The 27,457-nt window shown below is 34.7% G+C and overlaps 1 protein-coding gene across 1 annotated transcript in view; it reads right to left on the bottom strand.

Moving 5' to 3' along the window:
• The window catches only part of LOC122570821, a 165,648-nt gene that overhangs the window by 7,935 nt on the left and 130,256 nt on the right, over positions 1-27,457 (bottom strand). The window contains exons 20-29 of the mRNA XM_043733678.1: positions 21,017-22,154; positions 18,029-18,133; positions 16,489-16,614; positions 6,409-6,546; positions 3,160-3,257; positions 1,938-2,139; positions 1,766-1,856; positions 1,368-1,564; positions 374-468; positions 6-12 (exon numbers count right to left, since the gene is read on the bottom strand). Of these exons, the coding sequence (XP_043589613.1) occupies positions 6-12; positions 374-468; positions 1,368-1,564; positions 1,766-1,856; positions 1,938-2,139; positions 3,160-3,257; positions 6,409-6,546; positions 16,489-16,614; positions 18,029-18,133; positions 21,017-22,154 (2,197 nt within the window). The remainder of the gene's footprint in view (positions 1-5; positions 13-373; positions 469-1,367; positions 1,565-1,765; positions 1,857-1,937; positions 2,140-3,159; positions 3,258-6,408; positions 6,547-16,488; positions 16,615-18,028; positions 18,134-21,016; positions 22,155-27,457) is intronic.

Here is a 27,457-nt window from a genome sequence, read left to right as displayed (position 1 = left end):
CCTTAGAAGCATCTGGAAGGACAGTCGGTTAATATCGGGTATAGAAGAAAGTGCTGAGACGCGTGCAGTTATGTATCGATAAATATAATAGAGATCATCCATTAAGTAAATATATAATTATTCAAACATTAATTAAAGGTGTAAATTTTGTGTTCCCATAACATTATTTCGGCTTCAAAGATCCAAAATCCTCAACAATTACAATTTCTTCTTTCGCACTACAAATTTTTCTGAATAATTTTCCTGATTAATCTCAACGGAAAATTGTCTAGTTTTTCCTTATACATATAGACAACGAAATGTTTTATTTGCGAAATAGATGAAATCACACCTATGGAAAAAACACGCAAATACGAAGAAAATGTGTATGTACCTGAAAACGACGATTTTGAAATACGTGCCAGCCATTCCTTTAATCATGGCAGACGCATTCAAGTGACATCGTCCTTGTAGAACTCGGCCATTTACCTACGTAGAAACATAATTCAAGAGTAACAAAATGGAAAATATTAAAAATATTTATTCCATCAAATAAGAATAACCAGGTGGCATGAATCATAATGGAATTCGCGATATGATCCCGAGTAAGGTGATTCACCCGGAAAATGTAGGTTTTGAGGCTTCGTCTCTGAGATAATCGAGTTTGAACGTTTGCCAAGTACACATACGTTCGACTAAAAATTCATCAACTTGTCTTGCAGCGATTTATCACTGCCCAGCGCGATTCCGTTTGTATACGTTGACGATGACGGTCGAAAATTCCTCAAAGCAACACTTGTTGAACCATTAACAGCTGATGCCAGCTGATCTCGGCCCAATTGCCAAATTTCATTCATACCTTGCTGGTAATGTATTTTTTCTTTCGGAAAATTTGTAAAATCTTTTCTTGAATGATCGATATTTAACTGTTGAAAAATTGCAAACTGTATCATACGATAAAATTGGTAGTATTTTCGTTCGTGAATTAAACCACTTGTTAAGGTTTTAGAAGATCAAAAATATATTACAAACGTTGACTAGAATTTTATTGTTTTAATTTTGTTAGAATATTCTTTTGTACAATTATGAGCATATTTTGTAATTACGCTTCAACTTTTAAAAAATCTTATTTTACTTTATAAACTGAACTAGTTCTTAAATTTTTGGAAAATTTGAAAAAATATTCGACATATTGATTAGATTTTCATTATTCTAATTTTACTAGAATATCTTGTATATAATCATGGAAATATTTTATTAATTTATTAATAAATCCTTCATGAATCTTAGTATTAAATACGTATTTAGTATGTATAAATATGTATTAACAGCGAAGGTAAGAAGTTTATGACAGAGGATAGGATGAAGAAAGAAGTAAAGCAACGTACCTCGAGTATTTCGTCGCCAACCAAAATCTCTCCAGTCTTGTGAGCTGCTCCCTTTGGATTAAGGCCACAAACGAACACTGCCATCCGATTTCGATCTCTGTGTCCCGCCAAGGAGATACCCAAACCACGTCTGTCTTTCTCTATCTTTACTAGCATCACCTTATACCCCAGTGAATGATACTTTTTCTGAACTTTCACTGTAACGCAAATAACGATATTACTGATTCCTGTGATACTGATAAAGGGAAGAGGAACGAAAAATAGAAAGAACGAGAAAGAAGATAAGGGAGACGAAGAAAGAGAACAAAAAATTTAAGAAGAGACAGATAGAAAATAAAGAAGAAAGAAAAGTTTGATGCATAAATTAAAAAAAAAGTTAATTTACATAAATTACGTACTATTTGTGTAACCGAATTCATCTTCAGTCTCTGGATCCGCTTCGATTTCTGCTTTGGTACGTTTTACGTTTCCGGCACTTTTTCTCGAAATCTACGGCAATTATTTAAATATTTGAATCTCCGAAGCTTCTTAAATATCTAGAAATTCGCGAGATACTTGAAGTTCACCGACCTCCATGCCACCTTTCGTGTAAACGTTACCCTCCAGCTCACGTATGTCCTCTTCAGAGCTCTCGTCGGACGAATACTTCCGTCTCGGAGGCTCTTCCGGTTTCGATGCATTATCCTCTTTCTCTTCGCTCACCTCTCGCAATATTCCTGGATTGGAAGGCGGTGATGGCGCCTTCTTGCGAATAGACTTTTTCATGGAGGATCTGAGAGTTTAATTAAACAACTGCTTTGTTTAGTTTTTAATCAATCCTGGAATTTTCGTTCAAGAAATAATATCGAGCAGGAAGAAGAACATTTTTAATCAGCGCAAGTCTTGCTATAGTTCTTTATACATATTTTACGTTAAAACGAGATAAGAAATTTATTGGAAATTTTAGTTCAAAAGAATTACTTGCAAAATTGGACGAAAGTATTGTCACGTCCCGCGATCCGCAGGATTCATAAAGCAAAAGCAAAATTGATAATTTCTTCCAAGTCAAGGTAATTTTAAACGTTTATTTAAAACCGTGTTGAAGTGAAAGACAGCTAAAACCGCTAAAAGCTATATCTTGCGAAAACTTATCTAACTATGTCTTTATATCTACCTAATTATGTTTTTATAACGATATTAAGACAATTTAAATTGCAAACAAAGTCGGCAGTTGAACAATCGTTGGGGATTTTCCGAAACATTTTCAAAAGAAAGACACCGACGTGTTTTCATTTCCGACAGATATAAATAAGTGTAGCGACTCAGAGAAGTAAGTAAGAATAATAATTATTATCGTTCGTCTATCGAGTATAATTAATTACCGCTCGTCTATCGAATAATTACCATTCGAAGAGTTAGTTATCATCTTGTCTATCATCATTTCGTCAACCGAAGAATTTTATATCCGTCAGTCTGCCAGTCAATTGTCAATGTCGAAATCGAGTAAGATTTGAATAAATCATTACATATTGTTAATTTACTTTCGAACGACTTTAATTCTCTCCCGTGGCAGTATTCCCGCACATAGCAGGTTAGCCGATTGTGGAGCTTATTGCCAGTTGCATTAAACGTCAGCTAACGCTACCTTCTCGTCGGCAACTAAATAGAACGTAACAGTATTTTATTGAAATAATACGTATGTGATATATCGAATAAATTATCAAAATTTGCAAAGAATCCATCAGAAATTTTGAGTGAAATTTCCGACTTCAAATTGTAAGAAAGAAGTTTGTAAAAGAAACTCTTAAATTACCTTCGCGAGCTGGATCCCGCGCCATCTGAAGCTCTTGTACTTTGTCGCCTAAAATCTGATCTTGAGCTACTTTGCTTCTCTCCGTCTTCGAATCCTGCCTGTAAAACGAAGAAGAAAGTAAAATGCAAAGAGACGCGCAAAAATATTCCTTCTTCTCGCACCTCCTTCCACTATCATCAGAAATAGAACGAAAATGAAATTACAATTTTAAACAGCGTGTACAAAGTCTTCATCTACGAAACGGAAGAGTAGACGATATTTCCTTCCATAGATCCAACGAAACTGAAATCGTGAAATTTTAGAAAAATGACAATGCGTTAGAGGAAATCGCGAAACGGTAATTCATTTCAGACAACAGAGCAACTCCGCGAAATAAAGAGGAATTTGCACCAAAATAACTTTCTATCGCGCGTGCCTAAAACCGCGGAAAAATTTCGAAAACTATAATCGCCGGCAGGGCGGAGCTTTCGAATATTCGCGAACAATTTTCAGGGTCTCGATCAACGTTCTTCAAACAAACCACAATGCACGCTTAATAAACCTCGGAGAAAACGCGTCCACCGATCGTTTGGAACTCACCACGCTGCAAACAACCCGTGTACCAGGAACTATTATAGAACAAGCTTTGAATTCACTATCAATTACAGTTCGGTCAATTACAAACACCGATCAATCGAATCACGAACGAGAATACGTAACGGGCGGTTATATTAATTCCAAGAAACGATCAAACAACGTGCGAGAACGATGGAGAGAGAGAGATTGTCTAAAATTGGTAGCTCGGGTAGGCGCGCGCGCGCGCGCTCTCTATCGTAACATTTCGAACGGGACGCATCGCGAAATAGACTGACGACGGGATCCTCCCGTTTTCACGCGCTCCCTCGTCGCCCCAAGTTATAACACAATCGATTCCGTTGACCGAATTAATTTACATTGGACAGGATCGAACGTGGTCCCTTGTTCCCGCGCTTTTTTATTCCCTGTGTCTTGATCACAATCAACCAGCCTTTTTCTCCGTGTTTTCATTAACCATTTCGCTTTTGATGGAAACTGCGATCTATAGTCGCAAACATGTTTCCATGTAAAATGGCACTACGATGTGCTTTTTTTTTTTTTTTTTTAGAAATTTGTTTCTATTTAGGTACAGCAAGTCGGAGATGTATTCGAGTAGTTTTCATAATAAACTTTTTGACGAACTTCATTTTCTAGCTACAAGCAGCTCACAATCGCAAACACTGTATAGCTAAAAGTGTTTCGCATATGCGAAAGGTTACTATAGCGTTTTCTTCGTGAATTTGCTTCTACGCAGTGATTGAGAGAAGTATTCGAATAGTTATTACAGTAAACTCTGTGGTATACCTAATTCGCAGTTACGTTATTTGCAATGTACGTTGCAAAAGATTGATAAGATGAAAGGTATTTTGATTTTATTGGAATGCTTCTTATCCGATTGAAAATAATTAATTCTGATAAGAGTTGAAATATATTTTTGAATTACTGTAAGTCTCAATTTAGGATTTATAATCTTAGAATTATCGATTTTCATAAATCGACCACCTAACCGCTGTGGTGGCATTCTGTTTACGAACAACTGCTATGCTGATGTTGTGCAGATTTACTTCTGCGTTGAAAGAACCATTGTAGTGATATTGTACAGACTCGTTTCTGTGTATAAATAGTCGACCTCCAATAAACTATTTACAATAAATTTGTTCATACAAATAGCCATTATGCTAACTTTCTGTATCTGATCTTCAGTAGGAATACTGAAACTTGGCTTCCTCTATAAACGTCATTTACATCTAGAAACAAGCTTCCACAAACTTAGGATACTTCGCTGATTCGTATAGAATTCTCCTCATCCTGCTATCATATACAAACTATTTTTATATTTGAAAATTTATGTAATTTTCTTTTAATTATATAATTTCATAACCGACATATAAGATTCTAGGAAAACAAACTGAACAACGTCGCTGTTCATAGATTTCTCGATTTCTTTGCTTCGCCACTCCAGTATTTGAAAAAAAAACCTTATTTCTACAAAATTTATTTGCCGCAGCAAAATAGCATAAACGGTCGCAAATTGCGAGATGAATTTTGAAAAATGATATTTATAGTCGTCATTTCTCCTTGCGTTTTAATTTACGAGGCAGTAGGTTCATTGACTAAATAGCTACAAATCATTTGTTACAGATATATGACAGATATGTTCCCTTGTCTGTCAAACTTTGGTTAAACTCAATGGTTTAAAGTAATTTGAATAAGAAACGAATAAGTTGCACAATACTATAATGTAAATACCTTATGCAAGTAGGAATTGAAATTCTAAGCAGACACAATTGTACACTTGCAACGTGCTTTCCACTGAAATGGCAATATAGTGGTGGTTAGCTATGCGGTCGTGGAAGGGTTAATACGTGACGATTGTCACGATCGCAAGATCCATTAGCTAATTATTAGGGTCGATCTAATTAGATCGAATTGGTTTGAGAATGGGTCTCTTTGGTTGAATATCCTCTCGAATAGATTAATTGCCTACCCAACAACAGAGGACACTTGAAAATTCCAAACAGTTTCAGATATTGGATTCAACTGAATGGGCGGAATTACCACAAATCTCTTTCATTGCCTCGCTGATATTCTAAGGAGATCAATTTTCCTTCGAAAACTAAATAATATCGGAGACTGCTAAATCATCTCAACTACTAGAAATAAAAAAATTAAAACGATGTACGAGGATGAAATATATTCAACGTAACGAAATATCGTTCAGTATAAAATTCCTACTGGCTTGAAACATTTTCTTCGACATCCACTAACGTTGTTATACAAACAGCAACTCGGTGCACTGCTGCAAATTTTCGTATAATTTCTTTTTTTTTTTTTAATTTTCTAGAAGACGAGCAATTTAAGTTTGTTTGCTTCTTAACAATAAACCTACGAAATATTACTTCTTTGTTTATAATTTCATTCAAGGCCAAAAGATACTAATCTTTCGATGCTGGAAACATGGCCGCTTCGTATTTTCCTCTCGCTTCTTTCTGTTACTGTATATTCTATTTTGTTTCGTGACTGATTCCATTTAACGACAGAGAAAGCCGAATTTCTCGATCAAACAAACAACTTCAAACAAGCACAGTGAAACGTCGAATCTAGTTCAGGTTGCGAGACGTCAGAAATAGTAAAGCGCGTGACCGTGTCAATCGGCGCGCGTGCACAAAACGAGACTGAATGAAAACGACCCACCTGTGTCACTTCCGGCGTGCTGGACCTGACTGGCGAGACTGGCGAAGCCTTTTGACGAAAGGATGCCGTGGGTGTTCCGGGCAATCGACTCCTCGCGTTCTGTTTTCTTCCCTCTGCTTCCTCGTCGTGCTCGTTGTTCTACAAATTTCACAGAAGAGAAAAACCAAAGCATGAAATATCAGGAAGAAGTAGATAAAGAAACGTTATTTGTAACAGTGTAACGACGTTCAGACGTGGCAGGACTCGCTGATACGCGATGGCACGAATTGATAGTACAAATTGAAGAGGAAGGAAGAAAGAGGCGGAGTTGCGAGAAGAGGAAGAGAAAGAAGAAAATCGGGGCTTTTGATTCATGGTTCTGTTAATTCGTCATTATTCATACACATTGTCTCAGTGTGTCTCGACAAGACCGATTCTTCCAACAAAACCACGATGAAACTCCATTTATCGAAAATAAATCCTCTTCTTCTGAAGAAATAGAGAAGAAATAGATTTGATTGGTATCTGATTGAATGAGCTTCTGCTGGTTATTATAGCGCTGTGAGAGGCAAATGTGTTCGAACATTTGGCGTGGTAAATTTTTATCGGTTTGTTAGGCGCGTTGTTGAAACTTTTGAAAATTTTGTTAACGCCAGGGAAACACAATTACGTCGGTTATGCTAGTGACGGGAATTAACAGAGTCCTATCGTATGTATCGTTTGTTCCCAGTGGACTCAGATACATAGAGTTCTACTGTAGTCGCAAGGCTAAAGGCGGAAAGGAATGCATACCAAAAGGATGCGGTTTACGCTTGAAAGCCTCGATTTGAATAATCCCGTGACACCAAGCCGTAGAAAAGCCTCAGATCTTTGAAAAGGAAGGACAACAATAGGAGGAGGAAGAAAAGGAAGCGGAATAAACGGAAGAAGAGAAATAAAGGGAAGAGAAGCGGAGCAATTGAAACAGAAAAAGGGGAGAGAAAAGAATAGTAGCAACAGCAGCGGAAAAAGAAGAGAAGAAAAGTAGAACAATATAAAGAACAAAAATAAATAGGAATAGAGAAGGAATAATTGATGTAAGAAGAAGAAACAAGGAAAGAAGGATAAGAAGTGGAATGAAATGAAATGGAAGAGGAAAATAAAGAGGCGAAGGAAAACAGCGGTGGAAACAGAAGAGAAACGAGTGAAGGGGGGACAGAAATGATGAAAGAAGAGAAATAAACAGAAGAATAATAAAATAATAAAAGATACAAGGAAATAAGGAACGAAAAAATGTGAAAGAATAAATAACGTAAGAAATAAAAATGGAAGAGGAAAAAGAGGAACAGGAAGTGTAGAAGAAGAAGAAGTAGAAGAAGAAGAAGAAGAAGAAGCAGTAAAAGAGAGGAAGGATGGAAGTTGCCAGGTGCTATTTCGGTTGGCGCAGTACGATGCTTCCGGACTGAATTACTCGTGGCAACCGGTGAAATATTCGGCGTGACGGTTTCTTGAATTGTTGCCAGAGGAGAAACGCAGTGATTTAAAGATGTACAAGCGTGTTCAATCGCGATCATCGACAACAGCGAGCCCCATACGTTACACCGCTACCTCGGAATGTGATTAATGCGTGTTATTAGATTTTGGCCTCGCACGAGACTTGCAGCACATTCCACTGACTGGGCTCAAGGATCTGCGAAATAACAATTAACCGACTGATCTACATATGGGTTTGTGAGTTCGTTTGTTTCGTTGTAAATCAATACGGATATCGCACTGTCGTTACGTTAACAATTCAATGGAAACATCGAGTAAGTGTCCGCAGCACATTTTCGTCAAAGTTGATTTAACGATATGTAAGATCAATGCTTCTACAGCCTTCGTCGATAGTTGACGCGCAGGTTGCAGGTAGTTCGTTAGAAGGCGATGTAATGTCGAACGCAAGAAGCGCGTTTAAGTGTTCTACACTTATGGAACAGTGAAATTTCAAAATCAATTGTTTCCAAAATGTGCCAAATGTATTATAAATGTTCGAGGTTTCCATTCGCTTGTGGATTTTAGTGTGTGTTACGTTCTTCGTTACGTTGAGTGGATTCAACACACAATATGTAATACGCCTTGGATGATCTACTTATGTGAATAGAGACGTAAGTAATAGATTTTAATCCTGAATTGATATCATCGAACCGTGGGTGATCACAGTAGTTTAAATTAGAGTCGCAGTCAAATATTATTTAATTTTTATTGTATTATTATAATATTGTATTATTATAATATTATATTGTTATAATGATATTTGCTATGTAAAACCAGGATAGAAATTAAGATAAAAACTATTGTAACATTTTATATGTAATATTGAATTCAAAGTCTTGTGGGCCACCCTATAATTCAATGATATCAACGGATGTTTCATCTACGGTTAATCGTGGATTTTAGTGTGTTACGCTTAGTGGCTGCATTGAAAGAGGTTCGGTGATTTACAAAGCAATATTTTGTGGATAGTTCACCTATGGGTTTGTGGGAATTATTTAAAATGGTTTACCCCAAGTTATTTATTTTCAACAATTTTTTAATCTTTTCGACTTCCTGTCTGAAACCGGAGAAATAACTGCATGCAAAAAAAATATGTTTTTTTTCATTTCAGAGAAATATTATAATTGAATCGACTACTTTGCATTATTATCATGATAATATTATATAAAATTAATAATGTATTCTTTCGTTCGTTATTGACGATAATATGGGTGGTTTGACGAATTAAGATCGTTATTGGACGCACTTTTACCGTGATTGGGAAATATGTTTGGTGATCATGTTCTATTTTTAAAGGAACTGATCGATAGCATTTACATTTCGAAGCTCTTGTTTGATGGGACAACCTGAGTTTACGAACGATCAGGTAGATAAAACAATCGACTTTCACCTACGCTAGATTTAAAGCAAATGTATCCCGAGAAAAATATCAGAATTTTATAATTCTTTGAATTAATCATCGTCATTGTCAAACAAAAAAAAAAAAAAAAATAAATGTAACAAGTAAAAAAGAAACGTAAAATCTATGGAAGAAAATAATTTTTCCATATGTGTCTTGACTTAAAAGTCTCAAATGTTTTTTGAGAAAATCCTGCATTTTTAAAGAGCAATAATTATCCAAAATTTAAATTAATCATCAAAAAACCAACGATAAAACTGCTATTTAGTTTTCATCGGATATAACAAGTACTGTCAAACCGACTTAGAATACACCGTATGAAACCAACACATTTATATTTACTGCAACGACTGCATCAATATATCTTTTTAATAATTACAGTGCACGTTTTTCTAAACTGTTCTCACTCGAAATTACAAGTTTAAGTAACTTTAGCAACCCCGCACTTTTACCAAATGAAATAATAATTTTTAAAGACTCTTATAATTCCCCCAAAATATCCAAATACTCGTAAACACACCATATGTATCTATATACAACTATGCAATAGGAAATGAATACTCACACAGACGCAGAAATTCCCAAAGGAAGAGAAAAAGAGAAAAGAAACGAAAGGAAGAAGCATATTATCAATCTTAAAAATCACGAATATAAAATGCCCCGACGTAAGAAGGAATCAAAATATCAAAATATCAAAACTCACAGATTACAAATTCCGAGCTGGAGAAACATACAAACAAAAGAAGAAGAATCAAAACCAGGAAACGTGTCACCGATACCAAAAGTCACAAAAATGTAAAACAATCTGAAACGAGAAAAGGAGAAGGAAAAAAACAGCAAAATCCGAGGATTACACCATCGAATCAAAAAATCACAAACATAGAAAAATCTCGAACGAAGAAAGAAAAGGAAGAAAAAGCAAGATCTAAGGATTATGTCACCGACCTCAAACGTCGTAAATATAAAAATATTCAAAGGAAAGTGAAGAAAAAAGAACCAAGACCGAAGACCGTATCACCAACCGTATCCCAACAGTCACAAATACAAGAAATCCCAAAGGAAACAGGTACGACGGACAAAAAGAAGCAAAACCAGGAACCATATCACCGTTGCCAAATTACGTTCGACGCGGTCCAACTCTGATCCGTGAAATCTATCCTCAAAGGGACTACTATCCTCAACAACGAATAGCAGGCGTCACATGTGCGTGTATTCGTTGGAACGTACACCGAACGAGACGCGTTTGCGTCCGAAGAGGCGGTGCATCGCGACGCTGTTCCGTCGGAGGCAACGTCTACCAGCCGGTTTCGTGCATGAAACTGCCGGGTCGTCGATATATCGCTACCGAGAGAGAGATGGTTCGACGTGATCAGAGGGGGGTTACTGCCGCAGCTGGAAGGGGTGCCAATGGTCCATGGTGTGCCGATGATGGACGGTTCGTTGCAACCACGTAATCCACACTTTCTCACACGGATCGTCCCTGACTCATTGCCAATCACCCCTCCCACCGTATACACTATCTGCCTTCTCTTTCTAACCTTTGTTTCGCGTGTTCCCCCTCTTTATTAGTCCCTGGGGTTGTTTCGCGTTAGTTTTGCCCTTCCTCAATTGTTTTATGCCGTGGCAGGATTCATGTTTTTTAAAGGATCCGCTTGGAATGTGAAATGCTCTGACCGGATCCACGCTTTCTGCCATTCGTTTTGTTTTTCTTTTATTTTATTTTGTTGTTTCTGCTGTTTGCAGAGCTTCGGCGAACTTTTCCAAGTTGAACGTTGGAGTTACAGAAACGTCGGCTGCGTTTCTCGAGAGAGGGCTCCCGGATTTTTTTCTTTTGGAGGTGGAAACTTTGTTTCTTCTGGAGTTTTCGTGGCCCGAAAATGCGTGTGGTAAGGTGTTTCGAATTTCCAAGAGAAGTTAAGTACCGTAGCTGACGTTGTTAACAATATTCGATAATAAAATCTATGATTTTGAAAGGAGAGAAATTCTCGTTATAAAGATACGATGCGATCTAAGGTAAAAGAAATCGTCGAATGTTCGATTCTCACTTTTAACCAGATTTTCCGCTGGTTTCCTCACAAAGGAAGATAAAACAACAGAGCTGCATGCACGAGTTGCCCGCATCTCTGTCAATTCGCACGAACGAAATTTCGAATAGAAATAATCAAAAGCAAATCTTTCAAACTTCGAATGCCCTAATCAAAGAAATGGAAACCAAAAATTGCACGAACGTTCGATCGTTATCCCTAACCAGATTTTCTGCTCATTACCTCACACAGGGAAATAGAAGAACAGACAGATTCGTGCAATTTGCACGCAATCTTTCGAGTGAGAACATTCTCTGTGCAAACTTGTCAAAACAGAAGCGTTTCCTTCGATCCCCTGTTCCTGGTACCAGCCTATCTTCGACACCGTTCGCTCTGATTTGCATGATTCTCGTTCTGTTCCCGCCTTTCGCACCATTTCACCCCCCTGTCAGCCCCTCGTCAGATGGTTTATTGGAAAGTTCGACCTCGATGCACCGTACATCTACAAGGGATTCTCTATAATGGCTCTGCCTACACTACTCTATTCCTCTTTCGATTTTTTTTTTTTTTTTATCTCCGATGCACCCTCTATCCATCTCGCTCTTTCGCCGTATCTGGCTGTTCCGTGTTTCTCTATCTCTAGCCTGATCGGTTCAATGTCGTTTAGTCGCTTTAATTTCATACAGGCTCGAAGTGAATTTCTGTGAACCAAGTGGATCGAAGTTGAAACATATGACGACGATGTGTGTAGGTATACAGATGCGGGGAATGTTCTTTGGAAGAGGAAAATTGTTTGCGAAGTATGGGAATTTGGGTTTCCTAGTTTTATTGTTTTGCCAGTTGCATTTCGTTACGATTTGATCGTTTGATTTATCGAAGTATTTTAGAACATTCGCAATTTTGTAATTTAACATCCGGGGGCAATCTGTGATATTTTTCTAAATGGGTTATGAAATAACAAATTTTTTCAAATTTCCGAGTTTTATTGTTTCGCGAGTTGCATTTCGTTGGGATTTGATCGTTTGATTTATCGAAGTATTTTAGAACATTCGCAATTTTGTAATTTAACATTCTGGGGCAATCTGTGATATTTTTCTAAATAAGCTATGAAATAAAAAAAATTTTCAAATATATCTCATTCTAAGTTGAATAGTGGAAACATGTAGCGTTATTGAAATATATTTTATAGTTCGAGCCTTCTGTGAGAGAGATTAGACTAGTTTGTAATTAAAATAATCTATGACTCGAGTATCCTGTAATTATAGTACTCCATCACTCAAATATTCAGTGATATCGAAGTTACGCATTTAGAGTATTATGTATTTTCGTACAACTCAAACATTTTGTAATTTAGATATTGCACAGTTTAAACTTTCAATCGTTTAAATATTTTATATCCGGAATATTCTATAGTTTTGTAATTTAAATATTCTCTAATTTAAATACTGCTCAATTTAAATGTCCCATATTTTCAATATTTTATACCTCGAATACTCGGTTAATTTCGTGATTTAAATATCCTGCGGTTTCAACATTCTGCAAACAATTTCAATCTTTGGAAATAAATTTTGAAATAATTTAAAATACTTGGAAATAAATATTTCAGTAATTAAATAATTGGAAATAGATATTTTAATAAGTAATTTTAGTTTAATCGAAAGATCTCGCTGCTTATATAATTCGTAATTCAAATATTCTACACTTTTAATGTTTCACGATTTTTCATATTTATTTTAATTATTTTGTATCTTCGTAATTCATCAAAATTGTTAATTACATCCACAAAGAAGGATATAATCAAATTTGATTTTATTTCCAGCGAAATTTATTTTCCAAATAATATTTAGTCGTTAGACAATTCTATATACCGATCGTTGGATCGATTTGAATTAGGCTTCCAAAGTTCCAAGGTTGCCAGAGGATAATAGATTACTGCAGAAGGTATGAAGGGACGAGAGACAGAGATTCAAGGACGATATGTTCTAGTTTATCTGACATTTCGAAATGTCTGCCTTCTGGGGTTGCCATTCGATGGAAATATCACTATCGAGGTTTGCTATTTAGCATGATTTCAAAGTGACAGAACAAGATAATAATTGAGTTAATGAAATATTTATTTCCGATAATTACTATAATTCTAACTCTTATCTTTCCAATATCGTAACAGAAAGTATTTCCTTTTTCTCGTCTAACTATTTTAATCGACTTTAATTATTTAGGTATTAGTATTTGTTATGATTACATAGATTAGATTATTATACCTCTGCTATACTATCGACACAGTATTTATTTTTTATTTTTAACTTATTTCGATTGCTTCGACGTATAGTATTAACAAAATCTAAAGAAATTTTAGAAATATTTTATTTCTAAAATATAAAAATTTTTCAAACATTGTAATGTTTCCCGTTTGTTCAATTTAGCTATAACAAAAGAGTGGACAATGCGAATACTTCAGTGAGAAAAGAAACGTATAAACAAACAATCAAACGATCGGAGTTAATTGAGTTGTTTGAAGGATTGGTGATTTCTTTTTCTCTTTTGTATGTCATTTACAGTTTGATTAGCTCGATGAAAAATTCTATGGTGCCTGTGATCGCCCATCAAACCCGCAGATCGAAATAAATCGCGTAGATGAAATGTCAGAAACAACAGCGATCTCATTTTCATAAGTCACAGAGTTTGAAAATATTCATTTGATCGCTGTGTTTTATTATTTAATTATCCAAGTCATTGGCGAATCATTTTCCTGTTTTTTTTAAGTATATTCCAAGATCTTTTAAAAATATATTTGTTTTTGTCTGTTTTAAATTTATATTTATAAAAACAATTCTTAAAATGTTATAAATTATCTTAATGATGTATTGCTATTAAAGAAGAGCATATAAAAAAATCTAATTCTTTTTTTAATTTAACTCCTTTTTCAATTCGTTGATAATTGTTTTTTTGAATTTCAATTTTTGACATTTATTTTATGTGCAATCAATACATGCAATTTGCAACGTGCAATCTGTAAATTGCCATTAGCCCGTTTTGTGGGAACTACAACAATTCTCATTTAATAACTTTGTATTGTCACTACACTTTGTCTCGTTATATTGCTCATCATAAACCAAACGTGACAGTTTAAAAAACAATTTTCCCCTTTTGTTAAAATAATAATATATCACGTAAAAATATATTGCCATTTAAGATGTCATCGGGGAAAGATTATGGAAAATTGTTGTCGTACATATTTTTCCTACATATCGTACGATGTTTGTTCCAACTGTTTTCCTCTCTTTTCGAAACAACAGGAATTAACAGCCAATTGTTCATTTCACATCCATACATATTTCGACCTGTGTGTCGAAGCAATCCGGCAGATTACATGCGAAAACGTGGCGCAAAATTGATTGCAACTCGTTGTACCTAGCTACAATTTTGTTTGAAATATTGTTAAAAGAAATTTCGCAATTTCATCGCGTGAAAAATTTTGAATTTCTAACTAGCATCGAGAAATTTTAGCGAGCAGAAATTTTATGAACAATCTGATTTCAAACACGAAATTTCATTGCAGATATGTATAGGGTTCTAGTATGCGTGTTTCAGAAATGTTGCTTCATCAGTCTTCTGTCTACGATATCGACACACCGAATACACTGCAGATTTTATTTCTCGTATTCAGGTATTTAAATTCAATTCCAAATATTGAAATTCAAATATTGGAATCAACAATTTCAAATCTAAATATTTAAATCTGTATGTCTGAACGTAAAGCTTTAGACGCAAAAGCTTTAATATTAATAAGTTCAAAGATGCGAATTTAAATACTCAAAACCGACATTCAAATGCCAACTATTCAAGTTGGAAATTAAATAATTAAAATTATTCGTGCTCGGTGTTCAAACCTAAAAATACTCAAATTCGAAGATTCGTACTTAAATAGTCGAGGTTCGAATACGCGTAAATTTATGCGTGACAAGGAATTATTGAAAAAGCTAATTTCGCGTGTTTTCTCGTTGCAAGCGACATTCAACTCTGTCTGCGTCTCATACGTTTTTGCAAATGAGAAACGGAGAAAGTCATTAAAAGCCGAGAACAAAGTTCCGTTTTAGATCGAGCACGCGGCCACAATTCCTACATTTGCATACACGTGTCCTAGAGGCTACCTAGAGGCGTTGACCAAATTTACAACGAGCGTGCAATAACATCGTGGATGCAATTTATTCTTCTACGAGTTTTCTCGCTCGCAAGCGCCATCGAACTTCAATGGCACTCGAAACGTGACAAGCAAACGAGCTACTTTCGCGTTTAAAACACGTAACAAGCGTGCTATGGCGGAAATAATGAAATGAAAGATGCGTTAAAAAGCAGCGGTGCACAGAAAATCTGTCGATAAACGAGGCGATAACGAATAAAATGTTAGGATCAAAGGGGTTGGTTGAATGCTAGAAAAATTGATCGACTATTATGGATTCTGTCTGCTTTCGAAAAATCGGTTCATATAAAATGAAGAACCTTCTTTTTCAATGGAATCTAAAATATATTATAAAATATAATAGCCATTTTAAAGGTGATTTTATCGCAAAAGCATGTAAAAATAACAAGGAACAAGCAAGTAGAGAATATTAAAAAATTTACAAAAATGAAGTATACGTATCGATATTCCACGAGTACTGTATCGAACATTGATTAATTCGTAATAAAAATGAAAATGATATATAGTCATCTCTGTAATGAATTTCTTTTTCAATTTTGAAAACTATGAAGAAGAAGGAAATAAAGAATTGATTTACATCGTTTGTTTATGCATATCAAACGTAATTACGAAATACATTGTACAAGGTATTCTGTTTAAGTTTTTCAGTTGAAATATTTCTGTCGTATTTTTCATATCTCATGAAGAAACTCTACGGAAGAAGACAATTTTCCATATACTATATCTACGACTACAGCCGAGACAGAACTGCCATAGCGATAAAGAATAATATAACTGCATTGTAAAATTAAATTAAAAAGTTCAAATTGCCAATTATACACGCCAAGATCGTCTACAATTCTATAGGAAAATCAAATTGTTAAATAATCAACGATAATGGATATGCAATGTGAGAAAATGCGGAGCAAATGGGGGTGGAAAGGAAAGGGTGTACATCGATATTCCTGGTCGTGGCGAGGTCTCACCAGGTGCACCAGAGACTGGACGAGAAGGCAGACAGGATTTCCGGCGGCTTGGATGACCTCCACTGCTCGTTCATGAGTGCTATGTCGTAGGTCCACGCCATCGACCTCGATTATTCGATCTCCGATCTGAAAATAAACAAGAAAAAGAAGAAGCGCGTATTAAATTTTTGTACGTCTATCTTTTGCAATTTTTCATATTTCGATCGATCAACAGTCATAATCTATACGTAACTGAATCTTTTTTTTGCGAATAGCAAAATTATTTATTGCAGGTGAATTGTTTGGTAATGAGTCAATGTGGACATTGATGAAACAATGAAAAGTAATATTTTAAGACTATAGATAGAGTATATGGAACATACGGGCCGTTATAACAATATTTAAAGATAATTTAGTTTGTTTGAAGAGGTTTAATTTATAAGACGAGAGAGGAAGCTTCTTTTTTTAGGAATAATTCAGTGGAAAGTGCTTGTGAGAGAAAGCTCAAGCTCGAAACAAAGTAGTAAGATAAAGAACCAGACCTTTTGAATTTTAAATTGTTATTATTATCTCTGTTCGTTTAATTTTTGAGAAGTTACATTTACGAAGGGAGGAAGGAAATCTGTTTGAGAAAGAATTTAGCAGTTCTTTTGATAAAGAACACTCGAGAAAAAGAAAATGGTATAATAAAAAAAAAAAAAGAACGATAGCTTTTTAATTGCAAATTTTTCATATTATTATTTTCATAATGTATTTTATCTAGAAATATATTTCCTGTAAAATGTTGTATATATGAAAAAGGTGTGTTGAATATTAAAATAGAGATAACTGGAACGTGATATTAAGTTCCATATAAGATAACAAAGAATGAAGGTTTATGGTTCAACCAGTTTCGCGGCTCCATTATTGGGTTACCAGAGAAAGTTTTCTTCGTTCGTGACGCGAATTAGAAGAAACTTCCATTCAATGTTTTCGATCTTAATCTTGAACGAGGCTTTGTTTTTTCAGCCTCTATTCACATATTGTTTCCTAAAGTCACATAAATTTGTTTTTTAATAGCCATTCATCTGTATATTCTCAAAACAAATAATGGACGAATTCAATGTCAATGATTCTGAAGTCGCATAAACTGATTTTTAAAATAGCGTCTCATTTGTATGTTCTTCGATTAAATGAAAGACCCATTATCAGAGATTCTGAACCTCGCGTATTTAAACAAAAGTTTCCACTATTTTTATTCAAATTAGAATTCATTTACGACGGTAGAACGACTCGAATTATTATATTTTGGAAATAAATGCATGAATTTATTATTAGGATACTAAAAATTAAAGAATTTTTTAAAGTAAATTTTTTAAATCGAAATTTCTTAACAATATAATTAAACAAAAAGTGAATAATTATGCAGCATAAAAGTTGAAACAGATTCGCGGTCAAGTCCATTGAATCTTCGAGTTTGTATTCTCATGACCTGAACAGAATGCCGAATTATTTCCTCCTTTCTTCTCTCATCGAACGTAAAAGACACGTGTACAAATAGAATTCATGTCGCATACGTTACCTTCAACTCGCCAGTTCTTCCGGCCGGACTGTTCGGCAAGACATTCTTTATGAATATCCCGGATATGTTCTGTGACTTACTAGAGCTGCCATTGTGCAGATCAACCTGTAAGGGAAGTTATTTTAAAATTGGAAAAATTGACTCGCCGATAGAAATTAATGTAACGACAGTTTTAAACAACGATTGATTGATAACAGTAAATAAATAAATTAGTAAAAGAGTAATAGCAAATGCGATACAAAATCAGACAATAGTTAGAAGGATTATCTTGCAGGAAAATTATTATTCCTCTGGGAATGATAATTAAGGAAAAATGTAGTCCATTTTATTATATTTTCTAATTCTCTTATTTCTTTCTCTGATCTCGCAAGCGGAGAAGCAGAACAATCTTGTGATTTTATTAATGCCATTTCAGATTTTACTTTCTTAGAAGCTTTTATTGCGTGGTTCATAAAGTTTCATAGTCTTTGTAAAATTTTATAGAAATTCTGCAGAACTCCACATAAAATTTCTAGTGGTAAGAAATAAATTAATAAATATAATTGAATTTCTCAATGCGGCGAGGCCCGATATGTGATTTAGCCTAACTGAATGGATAAGAAATCAAATAATTAACGAGATACAAATATTTAATCTTTATTTAAAGATTAAATTAAATTTTTAAAAAACAAAATCATTAAATGCTAGTTTAAACCACACGTTTATTAAAAAGAAAGAAGAAATAATAAAACATAGAAAGTTAAAGATGATATTAGAACAAGAATAGCATGTAATGCGAACGAAAGGTTACATTTGATGCAGTATCCGTTAAAGAAATTGTCTTGAATAGCTGGCCTTTGGCCTTTGGCCATGGTACAAGAAGTCTGTGCTTTGTCATATGCACATGGGAGCAACTATCTCCCTGAAATCGAGTTCTCTGACGTCCTAGCGCGAGAGAAAACAAATTCTCCAGGCCAACAGCCCACAGAATTCGTTCTGTAAAATTCTCTAGAAATTTGCTATCGTATGATATACATACGTTTCGTAGAATAAAATATTCTCCTCAATATTATTACAATATAAACTTGGCGAAACGTAAGCTCGCTTTTAAGCGAATCGAACGTTTCTTTAAAAATTAACTTACCCGCAATTCTAAGTAAATAGATCTTTTCAAATGAAATTCATTCGTTTGAAATTCATTTGAAAGTGAATTATGTTTTATTGGATCACAACGTATGCACCTTAAAATTCACTCTTGGAAAGTGACGCTTAGAATAAATTGAAAGCAGCTATTCGATTACGTTGCCCAGACACGGCTTGATATCTCGAAGCCATACGGTACACTAATGGACATACAGTAGTACGACTATATGCATAGTATAGAGCTTATGGCACTCGATTGAAATTATCAAGCAATGCCGCCGACATGGTACCATTAATTCGATCCACGACATCGTTAACTGAGCAATTAATACAGGCGGAAGAATTACGTTCATAATGGGCAAAGGTTCTATGTCAAGTAATATCGTAAGGCAGAAATAATAGAATATGGAACGAAGATTGGAAAAAAGCTGCGTTGCATCAAAAGATGAAAATTAAGAAATCATTTTTAAATAAATTTACCGTCGAATAGAAATGGAGAAAGAAGGCTGTGTTTAATATACGTAATTAGAAGAAAGGAAAGAATCAATTTCTAAGTAAAGTTACAGTTGATTTTTATAGTTTTTTTTTTTTTATAGATTATATAAATGATTTGTTAATTTTTTAGAATTAAGGAATTATCGAAGAATTATATTTATACGTAATAGGAACGAAGAAATAAATTTTTAAATAAAACTATATAAGCGTTAAATAGTAATTAATAGTGTGTGTAAGTAATTAAGGATGTCGAATATGAAGATAATAAGAAAACTTTAAAACCTAAGTTAAAAATAAAATTTAAGTGGGAAATAAAAGTTCTGTCGTGAACTTGACAGCTCGGTTTATTTTAAAGTTACTTTGCAATCAAAGGCAAAGATCCAAATGAGCTGTTAACAGCTGGTCTAAACGTACTTTTATTCGTTATAAAACAAGTAATAAAAATAAGTACGAGAGAGAAATCTTCATTTCTGCGAAACAGTTCATGAAATTTTATGCTTTAAAGGGAAGACATACTCCGATATTCTTGATTTATCACGAGCTCAAGTGTCTTCAACTTTATATGGTTAAAATAAAAACGCGAAAACTTTACTTAACACTTTCAGTTGAGTATTTGTAAGCAAGACTAGATGAGCCTTTCATCTACAAAAACTGCGAAATTATTACAGCGCGTTACTAAAATGTAGTTATCACATATATATCACATTCTAAAAATTCGCGCTTTAAGTCGTTCTAAAAGAAAATAAATTAAAAGGAACACCGTGCAGCAGAAACTACAAACGGCATCAAGGCCATGGAAAAATCATCTGTTACGACATAGGAACACGATCAACACTTTCATTTCACACTAAAATGATTCGAACTAAGCTATTTTTAAATCGATTAAGAAAACAAAGGAAAAAGGAAACTCGCGCATGAATCGTCGAAGAATTATAAAATGATCTATTATTTGCACGATTAACACATTAATTACACCTTTAAAAATCCAAACTCTAAGCTAACCTAATTAAAGAAAAGGTAAACGCACACATTAAATATCGTGAAATAGTAAGGAAGATTATCCACTGCACATAAACTTCTACAGTTGAAATCTTAGCGCAAAAATCAGCTTCCCAAAACTTCCCAAAACTTCTCCGCATTAACCTACTTACTTTTAAACTATCCAGCAACAGAACCAAAAAGAGGGAATCCACATATAAACCATCTTCCAGAGCCTCACAGAAACCATTCACGCAAGCCTACACACACATAATCACATTTCCAATTGCACAAGCTGTTCCCCATCCCAGTCACTGACAACAAACACACACGAGCAAACCCTCTACTAAGAACTTTTATTTTTAACCAGCGAAACGTGTCCGCGTTACGCACCTTTCCACCAACGATGCTCAATCCCAGACTAGTTTTTGGCTCCCGGTAGATCTCCACGAGCCTTTCGGGTCCCCAATGCTTCGACCAGCTCACGTTCCCCTCGTGATCTCGATGCGTGACCGTCATATCCACTCGTTCCTCAACGAACACCAGAGTAGGAATCCGAAGCTTGCAGGGTGAGCCGCAGCTGGACGATCCAGAACTCTCTGTTTTCTTCACGCCTTCCTTATTATCTGGTGATTCACTGACCACCTCTAAAAGCTCGTCATCGCTACACTGGATCGCCTTCGATTCCTGATAGGTCTGAACCTCGACTTCCTTTCGTGGACTCCTCAAAGACTTACCCTGGTCGTACAGCAGAGTTAGGCTCTCTGTCGACTTATCAAGACTCGATGGAATGTCCTCAGGAATACACTGAATACTCTTAGACTCTTTTACGTAGCTCTTCTCAGATCTAGAGGGACTATCGAAGGAGTCTAATACTCTGTACAGGCTGCCTAATTCGTCCAAACAACACTGAACACTTTTGCTCTCCCCTTGGGTCTGGGTCTGAACTTCTCTTCTAGGACTCTGATAGTATTTTCTAGTCAAATGGAAAGGGATCTCCTTGGATACTTCCGAAGGACTGACGATACTCTGTTCCGGACTGCACTGGGTGCTCTTTGTCTCCTGTTCTGTTTGAGTCTCGGCGTCGCGTTTCTCTTTGAGCGAGTACTGGGTCTCCTTGAAGTTATGCTCCGATTCCTCGACGCTTCTGTCGAACTGCTGACTCGGCCAGCTGTCTGGCGCTGATCTCAGAAGGCTCTCCAAAGACGCAGAGAGTAATAGATGCTCGGACTGGCTTTCTAGAGTTTGACTCTGGTATTCCAGGGAATGTTCCTTGCTGATTAGGCTGCTGTCGTCTTCCGGCCTGAAGGAGACCGTTTCCTCCAGCAGCGGACGTCTCTGCTGCCAGAGTGTTCTGTCATAATCTCTGGTTTCTGGTTTCCAGTCGAATTCTCGTCGGTCCGCTTGGTCCTCGTACTGGAGATTCGCGAGGTCCTCCTGATTCTCACCTTCGAGAAGCTTCGTTGGAGGAAGCTCGACTTCCTGGTCCGCTGTTAGCCTCGAGTCGTCCTCGGATTCTGACTCTACCGACCTTAACAGAGGAAACGTGAGTGAGAAAAAGAGGCGGCGTAACGAGGGAAAAGAGTCAAATGGTGGGGAGGACTAATGAAGCGGATGGTTTTAGCCGCTTAATGAGCGAACGGCTTCTTCTTGCCAGACGGGTGAAGAAACTGGAGGAATTTGCTGCAAACGACGAATGCAAGGATCTTCCGCGGTGGCCCATTAATTAAGAAGATGGTGCGATTGTTTGCATAAATTAATTGATCTAAAGTGTGTGAAGTGAATGAGTTTGGGTGATGGTTTTGAATAGGTGGAACAATTAGAGGGTGTTTATGCATTTATTATGGGAGTAATCATGGTTACGCTCTTTCAGTTATTTTTGATCTAATCAGTAAATTGAAACCAAAAAAAGAAAGAATTATATTCATTAACATCTTAATTAAACTATTCATACTGTTACTTAAGAATAAAATAAACAAATGTAAAGTTTTCTTATTATTTTATGAAATTATTCAATTATTCATTCGTATACGTTTTTAAAATAAATACATACAAAGCAGAAATCTAGCAATTTATTATACTTTGTAGTCATTTCGCGCTGAAACAATGAAACAATGCGAACTGTTCCTCGATATTGCTTATGAAACTGTATCACTCTCAAATGTTATAAAGTTTATATGCAAATGGGCGATAAAGCTCTCTAAAGAGAAATCCCATATAACGAAATTTATGGATTAATAAAAAAAAAGGCACAGTTTTATATCTAGGGAATACGCTCGTTCCAGGTTAAATTAAAAAGTTTCGTTAGCTAGCCAGTTTTCCTTCCCGTTATGCGTATCTAAATCCACTATAACAGTTGCTTTCCAAAAGTTCCAAGATTTTTCTAACAATAATAAGTAATTATTACTATACACTTTTTTAATTAAACTAATTCTCAACAAGTTTCTGCGCGAAATGTCTTTGCTTGAAGAGAAAAGTTGGAAATGTAATAATAAAAATACCCAAGAGCAAAGCATAAATCTTGAGAAGTTTCAATCCTTCACATTTTTCAAGTTAATCACGACCTGTCCAGAGATATCTTTTATCCTTCTTGTTTTGTTAAATTGACCAAAATATGAAAAGCAATAAAATGTAAAATCCTATGTATTGTAGTTTTCGTTGAAAGTTACGAGTACGTACATTAAATTTCAATATGCCTGTTTTCTCTTCAAATCGAAATTCAGTATTACAGCATAATTTCAAAAGCAGCTTTTTCAATTTTTCCTAACGTTTCTTATGACAACAATTTTCTATATCAATTTCTCTTGTATTAATTTTTAATCTGAAATAAATCGTAATCAGAATTTGTAGAATGTCATTTGTTTATAGACACAGAGACACGTGTCTGTTCTTACAGCTGAAAATATCCCTTGTATTTGATACGATTTTGTATATTTTTGCAGCGTGTTTTCATACTAACATGAAAAATAACTTTGCGTAATACTTCGACATAAATTTTATTTTTAGAACAGAGACTCCAATATTAAATACGTGCTTTATCAGCTGTCATTCACTCTACTAATTATAAAACACACATAAATGACATGATATTTTAAAAAACAAACATCCATGTTCCGAACATGTTATAAAGCGCTATAACGTTCAACCTCAAAAACCCTGTTGCGAAACTATAAATCCTGGAGCGTATAAAATCTCCATTCTATCATCCGTCATAAATATCCAAATATTTATTACAAATATTTGTTATTAAATATTTATTACATCGCACATAAAAATTTATTATTTATGTAACAGGGATCAGAAACCCAAAGACTTGTTACAAAAATTATATATCGATGTTATAAACTCGTTTCGAAAAGTTCGAAACATCTGAATCTTACAAACTGTCAGAATGTGCAATACACGAAACTAAAAGCACAGGTTTTTACTCTACACCTGATATTCAAAACTAAAACCATATTATGTTTTACTTTACTATACCCTATACAAAGGGTTGTTCCAAAAATTACATACATCCACGCCATAAACTCGTTAAAAAACTGTAAAAAAAAAGAGCACCTCAATCTCGCGTGTTATCGCAAAACGCATAAAACTGAAGCTGAACAAGCAGATTCCTTCATCGCGTGGAATATCGAGAATTGAAAGGGCTGAACGTTCGAAATCTATAAAATATTTCAACCAGTCGCCTCATTAAATATATCGGAACATTGTAGCCTTTGGCGTGTCGTAAATTTACAACAAAAGAACTCGTGACCGGTCGTATAATTCCTCGTTACGACGTCTTCCTACGACTTCGAACAGCCGATTCACACGAATAAGACCGCTTAATATGGTCGCGGATGTGTATCGGTCACGTTTGCACCGCATATAATTCTTATATAATGGCGTTTGAATACGATGGACACGGTCTAATAATAACATTAGGCCATCGTATGAGTTCTTTATCAAGTCGATTTCATCGATATATTGCCAGAAATCTTGCAACTTTCGGAAGAAGAAGCTCCTTTCTTGGTATAATCGATGATGAATGAGGCGAGGAAGAGAAAAGGTGATGGCGTTTCGTCTATATTGACTTGATAGTTTGCATGAAAAATGAACGCTGTTTAGGTCACGTCACTATTATCGCGCGTAACTTGCATATATTATGATTACACTGCGGACTTTTATGTATTTATGGAAAACTTGGAGATGTAAGAATGCAATGTACATAATATGCAAAAACACAACATACGTAACATGTAAAATTGCAGTGTACATAATACGCAGAAATACAATGTATGCAACAACATTGTAAGAATACAATGCGCATAATACGAAAAAATACGATGTTCACGACATTTGTATAAAAATGCAGTGTGCATAATATGAAGAAATACGCGGAACATCGAAAATATAGAGTAGCCTTTCTAATATTTATCATATTGTAATGTGTAAAACAATTGTGTAATATTTAATAGATAAAACAATATTCTTTTATCCAAGTTACATTATATTCTTTAATTATGTTTAATTACAGTTTCTCGAATAAACGTATTATTAATAAATTATGCATCTGAATTATTAAGAAATCGCATAATTGAATGAATAACATTTGCTTGCTATTGCACACATGCTTCAGAAAATCATCTTACGTTTGAATGTATGAAGTTAGCTTGTTTAGGTCTTGAACACATCATATTTTACGCTTGAAGTTTATACCTAGTACAAGTACTTTATTTATAGCGAAGGGTCGTAAAGTTTACGTCGGATAAATTTTAGACGTAATAAAAATATTTTCATTCCGACTAACTACTAGTTATTCTTTTTTTAATTATTCTTATTTACTGCAGGAACTATTGTTTTACTGTAAGAGCTATTGTAAGAATTCATAAGCAAAATTAGAAACATACTTAGTTTTGATAAATTATTTAATATACTATTAAAAGAACTATTTAATATAAATTATTTAATAAATTATTTAATTATGGGTTTTGGAAATAATCATGACAACTATTGTGCATTAACTTGAGTGGCAGACGAACGATTCATTTTCGAAGGAATTAAAAGCATCTTCGAAATCCGAATCTCACAATGATCGATTTATCGATGATGCTTAGTCAGAGTAAGAAAATATCATGATCGATTTTTCATACCGGGGAAAATTACATCACCCACGAGGCGTGATTATTTTTATATCGTTGAATGTGTTTCCTCGCATTTCGTTGCTATTACAAAGATAAAAATACAAAAGGGAAGAACTATATACGAACTATTGGAAGCATAAGATTGAATAATTCATACAAATAGGAGATAAGCAAATTTGTATGTAGGAAACGTGAACAATAGCACAACAATAAATCGAATTATATTGAAATTTTCAGATACAAATAAACAGAATTTTTAAATAACATAATCGATATAGTTGATAATCGATAAATTATGATATGAATTACAAATGTTAAAAGCTTCAAGCATAAATATTATAATTATTACCCTAAATGATCTCTTTTACAAAATTAAGAGAATTATTATACAAAAAAAGGAACAAAATAAATTTTATGGGCATCGTATAATAAAAAATTTCTAAAAAAATTACCATTTTTATAATATTTGTGTAAAAATTGCCCAAATTAATTTACTAATATCTTTTCTCAAAACAATATTAATAAATTTCTGAAGGTTTCGTCAAATAAACTCTAATATCGACTCGTCAACTCTTCCAAGAAAATACGCTAAATAACAACCTTCGATCGTTCTTTCCTTTAGTCAAGTCACGTGCCTTCCACTCTCACTAATCAGAGTACAAAAATCACTACTTTTTTCTTTTGCAACCCCTTCCGAAACAACGTAAAATCGTGCAAACGTGATTTGAATATTGAAGCAAAGCTTGTCAGGTAGAACGCGGAAGAGGCAACGCACAAGAGGAACTCTTACAAAAGTATTCTCGTGGCTTTCCTCTTATCCAATCATTATTCCAGCTAATAACGGAACCTCGATACATTCTCCTATAAATTCTATTGAAAGCATCGAGGTTCCAGGAACTTGGAATAATTCCAAATTCAACTGCGTCGAATGATTGGAAAAATACAAATGAAAACATTAAAACTCGTGCAAATGTTACGATATTTGGGACATTTTAGAAACTTTTGAAAGTTAATAGCGTTCTTGATTTTAAAAAGCTATCCAGAGGTATAGAAATTTTTGTAAATGTTTCGGAGATTTTGCGAACATTGTTGAAGTGTCTTTAATGATTTGACGATATATTGCGCTGTAGGAATTTTTTGTAACAGGAAATTTTCGATTTTTAGCGAAGAAATTAAAATCATATATTGCAAAGAAGAGTTGAAATTTAGAAATGTATAAAACGATTAAAATATTATATAATAAACCGTTTGAATTTTACGCGGTAAAATTTAGTGAAAGAAATTTTCATCAAAAATTCTTGAATATTTATAATTTTAGAAACTCTTTAAATATCGTAAATTTTTTTCGAGTTCCCAGAAAATGTCCAAGTCCTCGTGTTTCGAATGTTTTAGAAATCTTGAAAATATTTGGACTTAAATAATCCAGAATTGAAGTAAACGGAAGAAAAATTCTGTTTCCACGTACGTAATAAATCTGGTATTTTTCTTCATTTTTAAACGAGAAGATTTCCTAAATGGAAAGAAAATATTCCATTCGTAAACATTCACAGTCTCAAGATATTTGAATCCTTTGAAAACTTCTAAGTTGCTAATTTGAAGCCACCACCTTGCGAGTTTGCAAACATTTTCTCCATTAAACAATTCCAAGAATCAATTCCACTCTCACCAACCCCCTGCCACGCTCACAATCTCAATTTGTCACGTATCTGAA

Source organism: Bombus pyrosoma, linkage group LG9, assembly GCF_014825855.1.
Source record: "Bombus pyrosoma isolate SC7728 linkage group LG9, ASM1482585v1, whole genome shotgun sequence".
NCBI classification, from domain to species: Eukaryota; Metazoa; Arthropoda; class Insecta; order Hymenoptera; family Apidae; genus Bombus; species Bombus pyrosoma.
The sequence above is the reverse complement of the archived record's forward strand: the minus strand, read 5'-3'. Positions and strand labels throughout refer to the sequence as shown.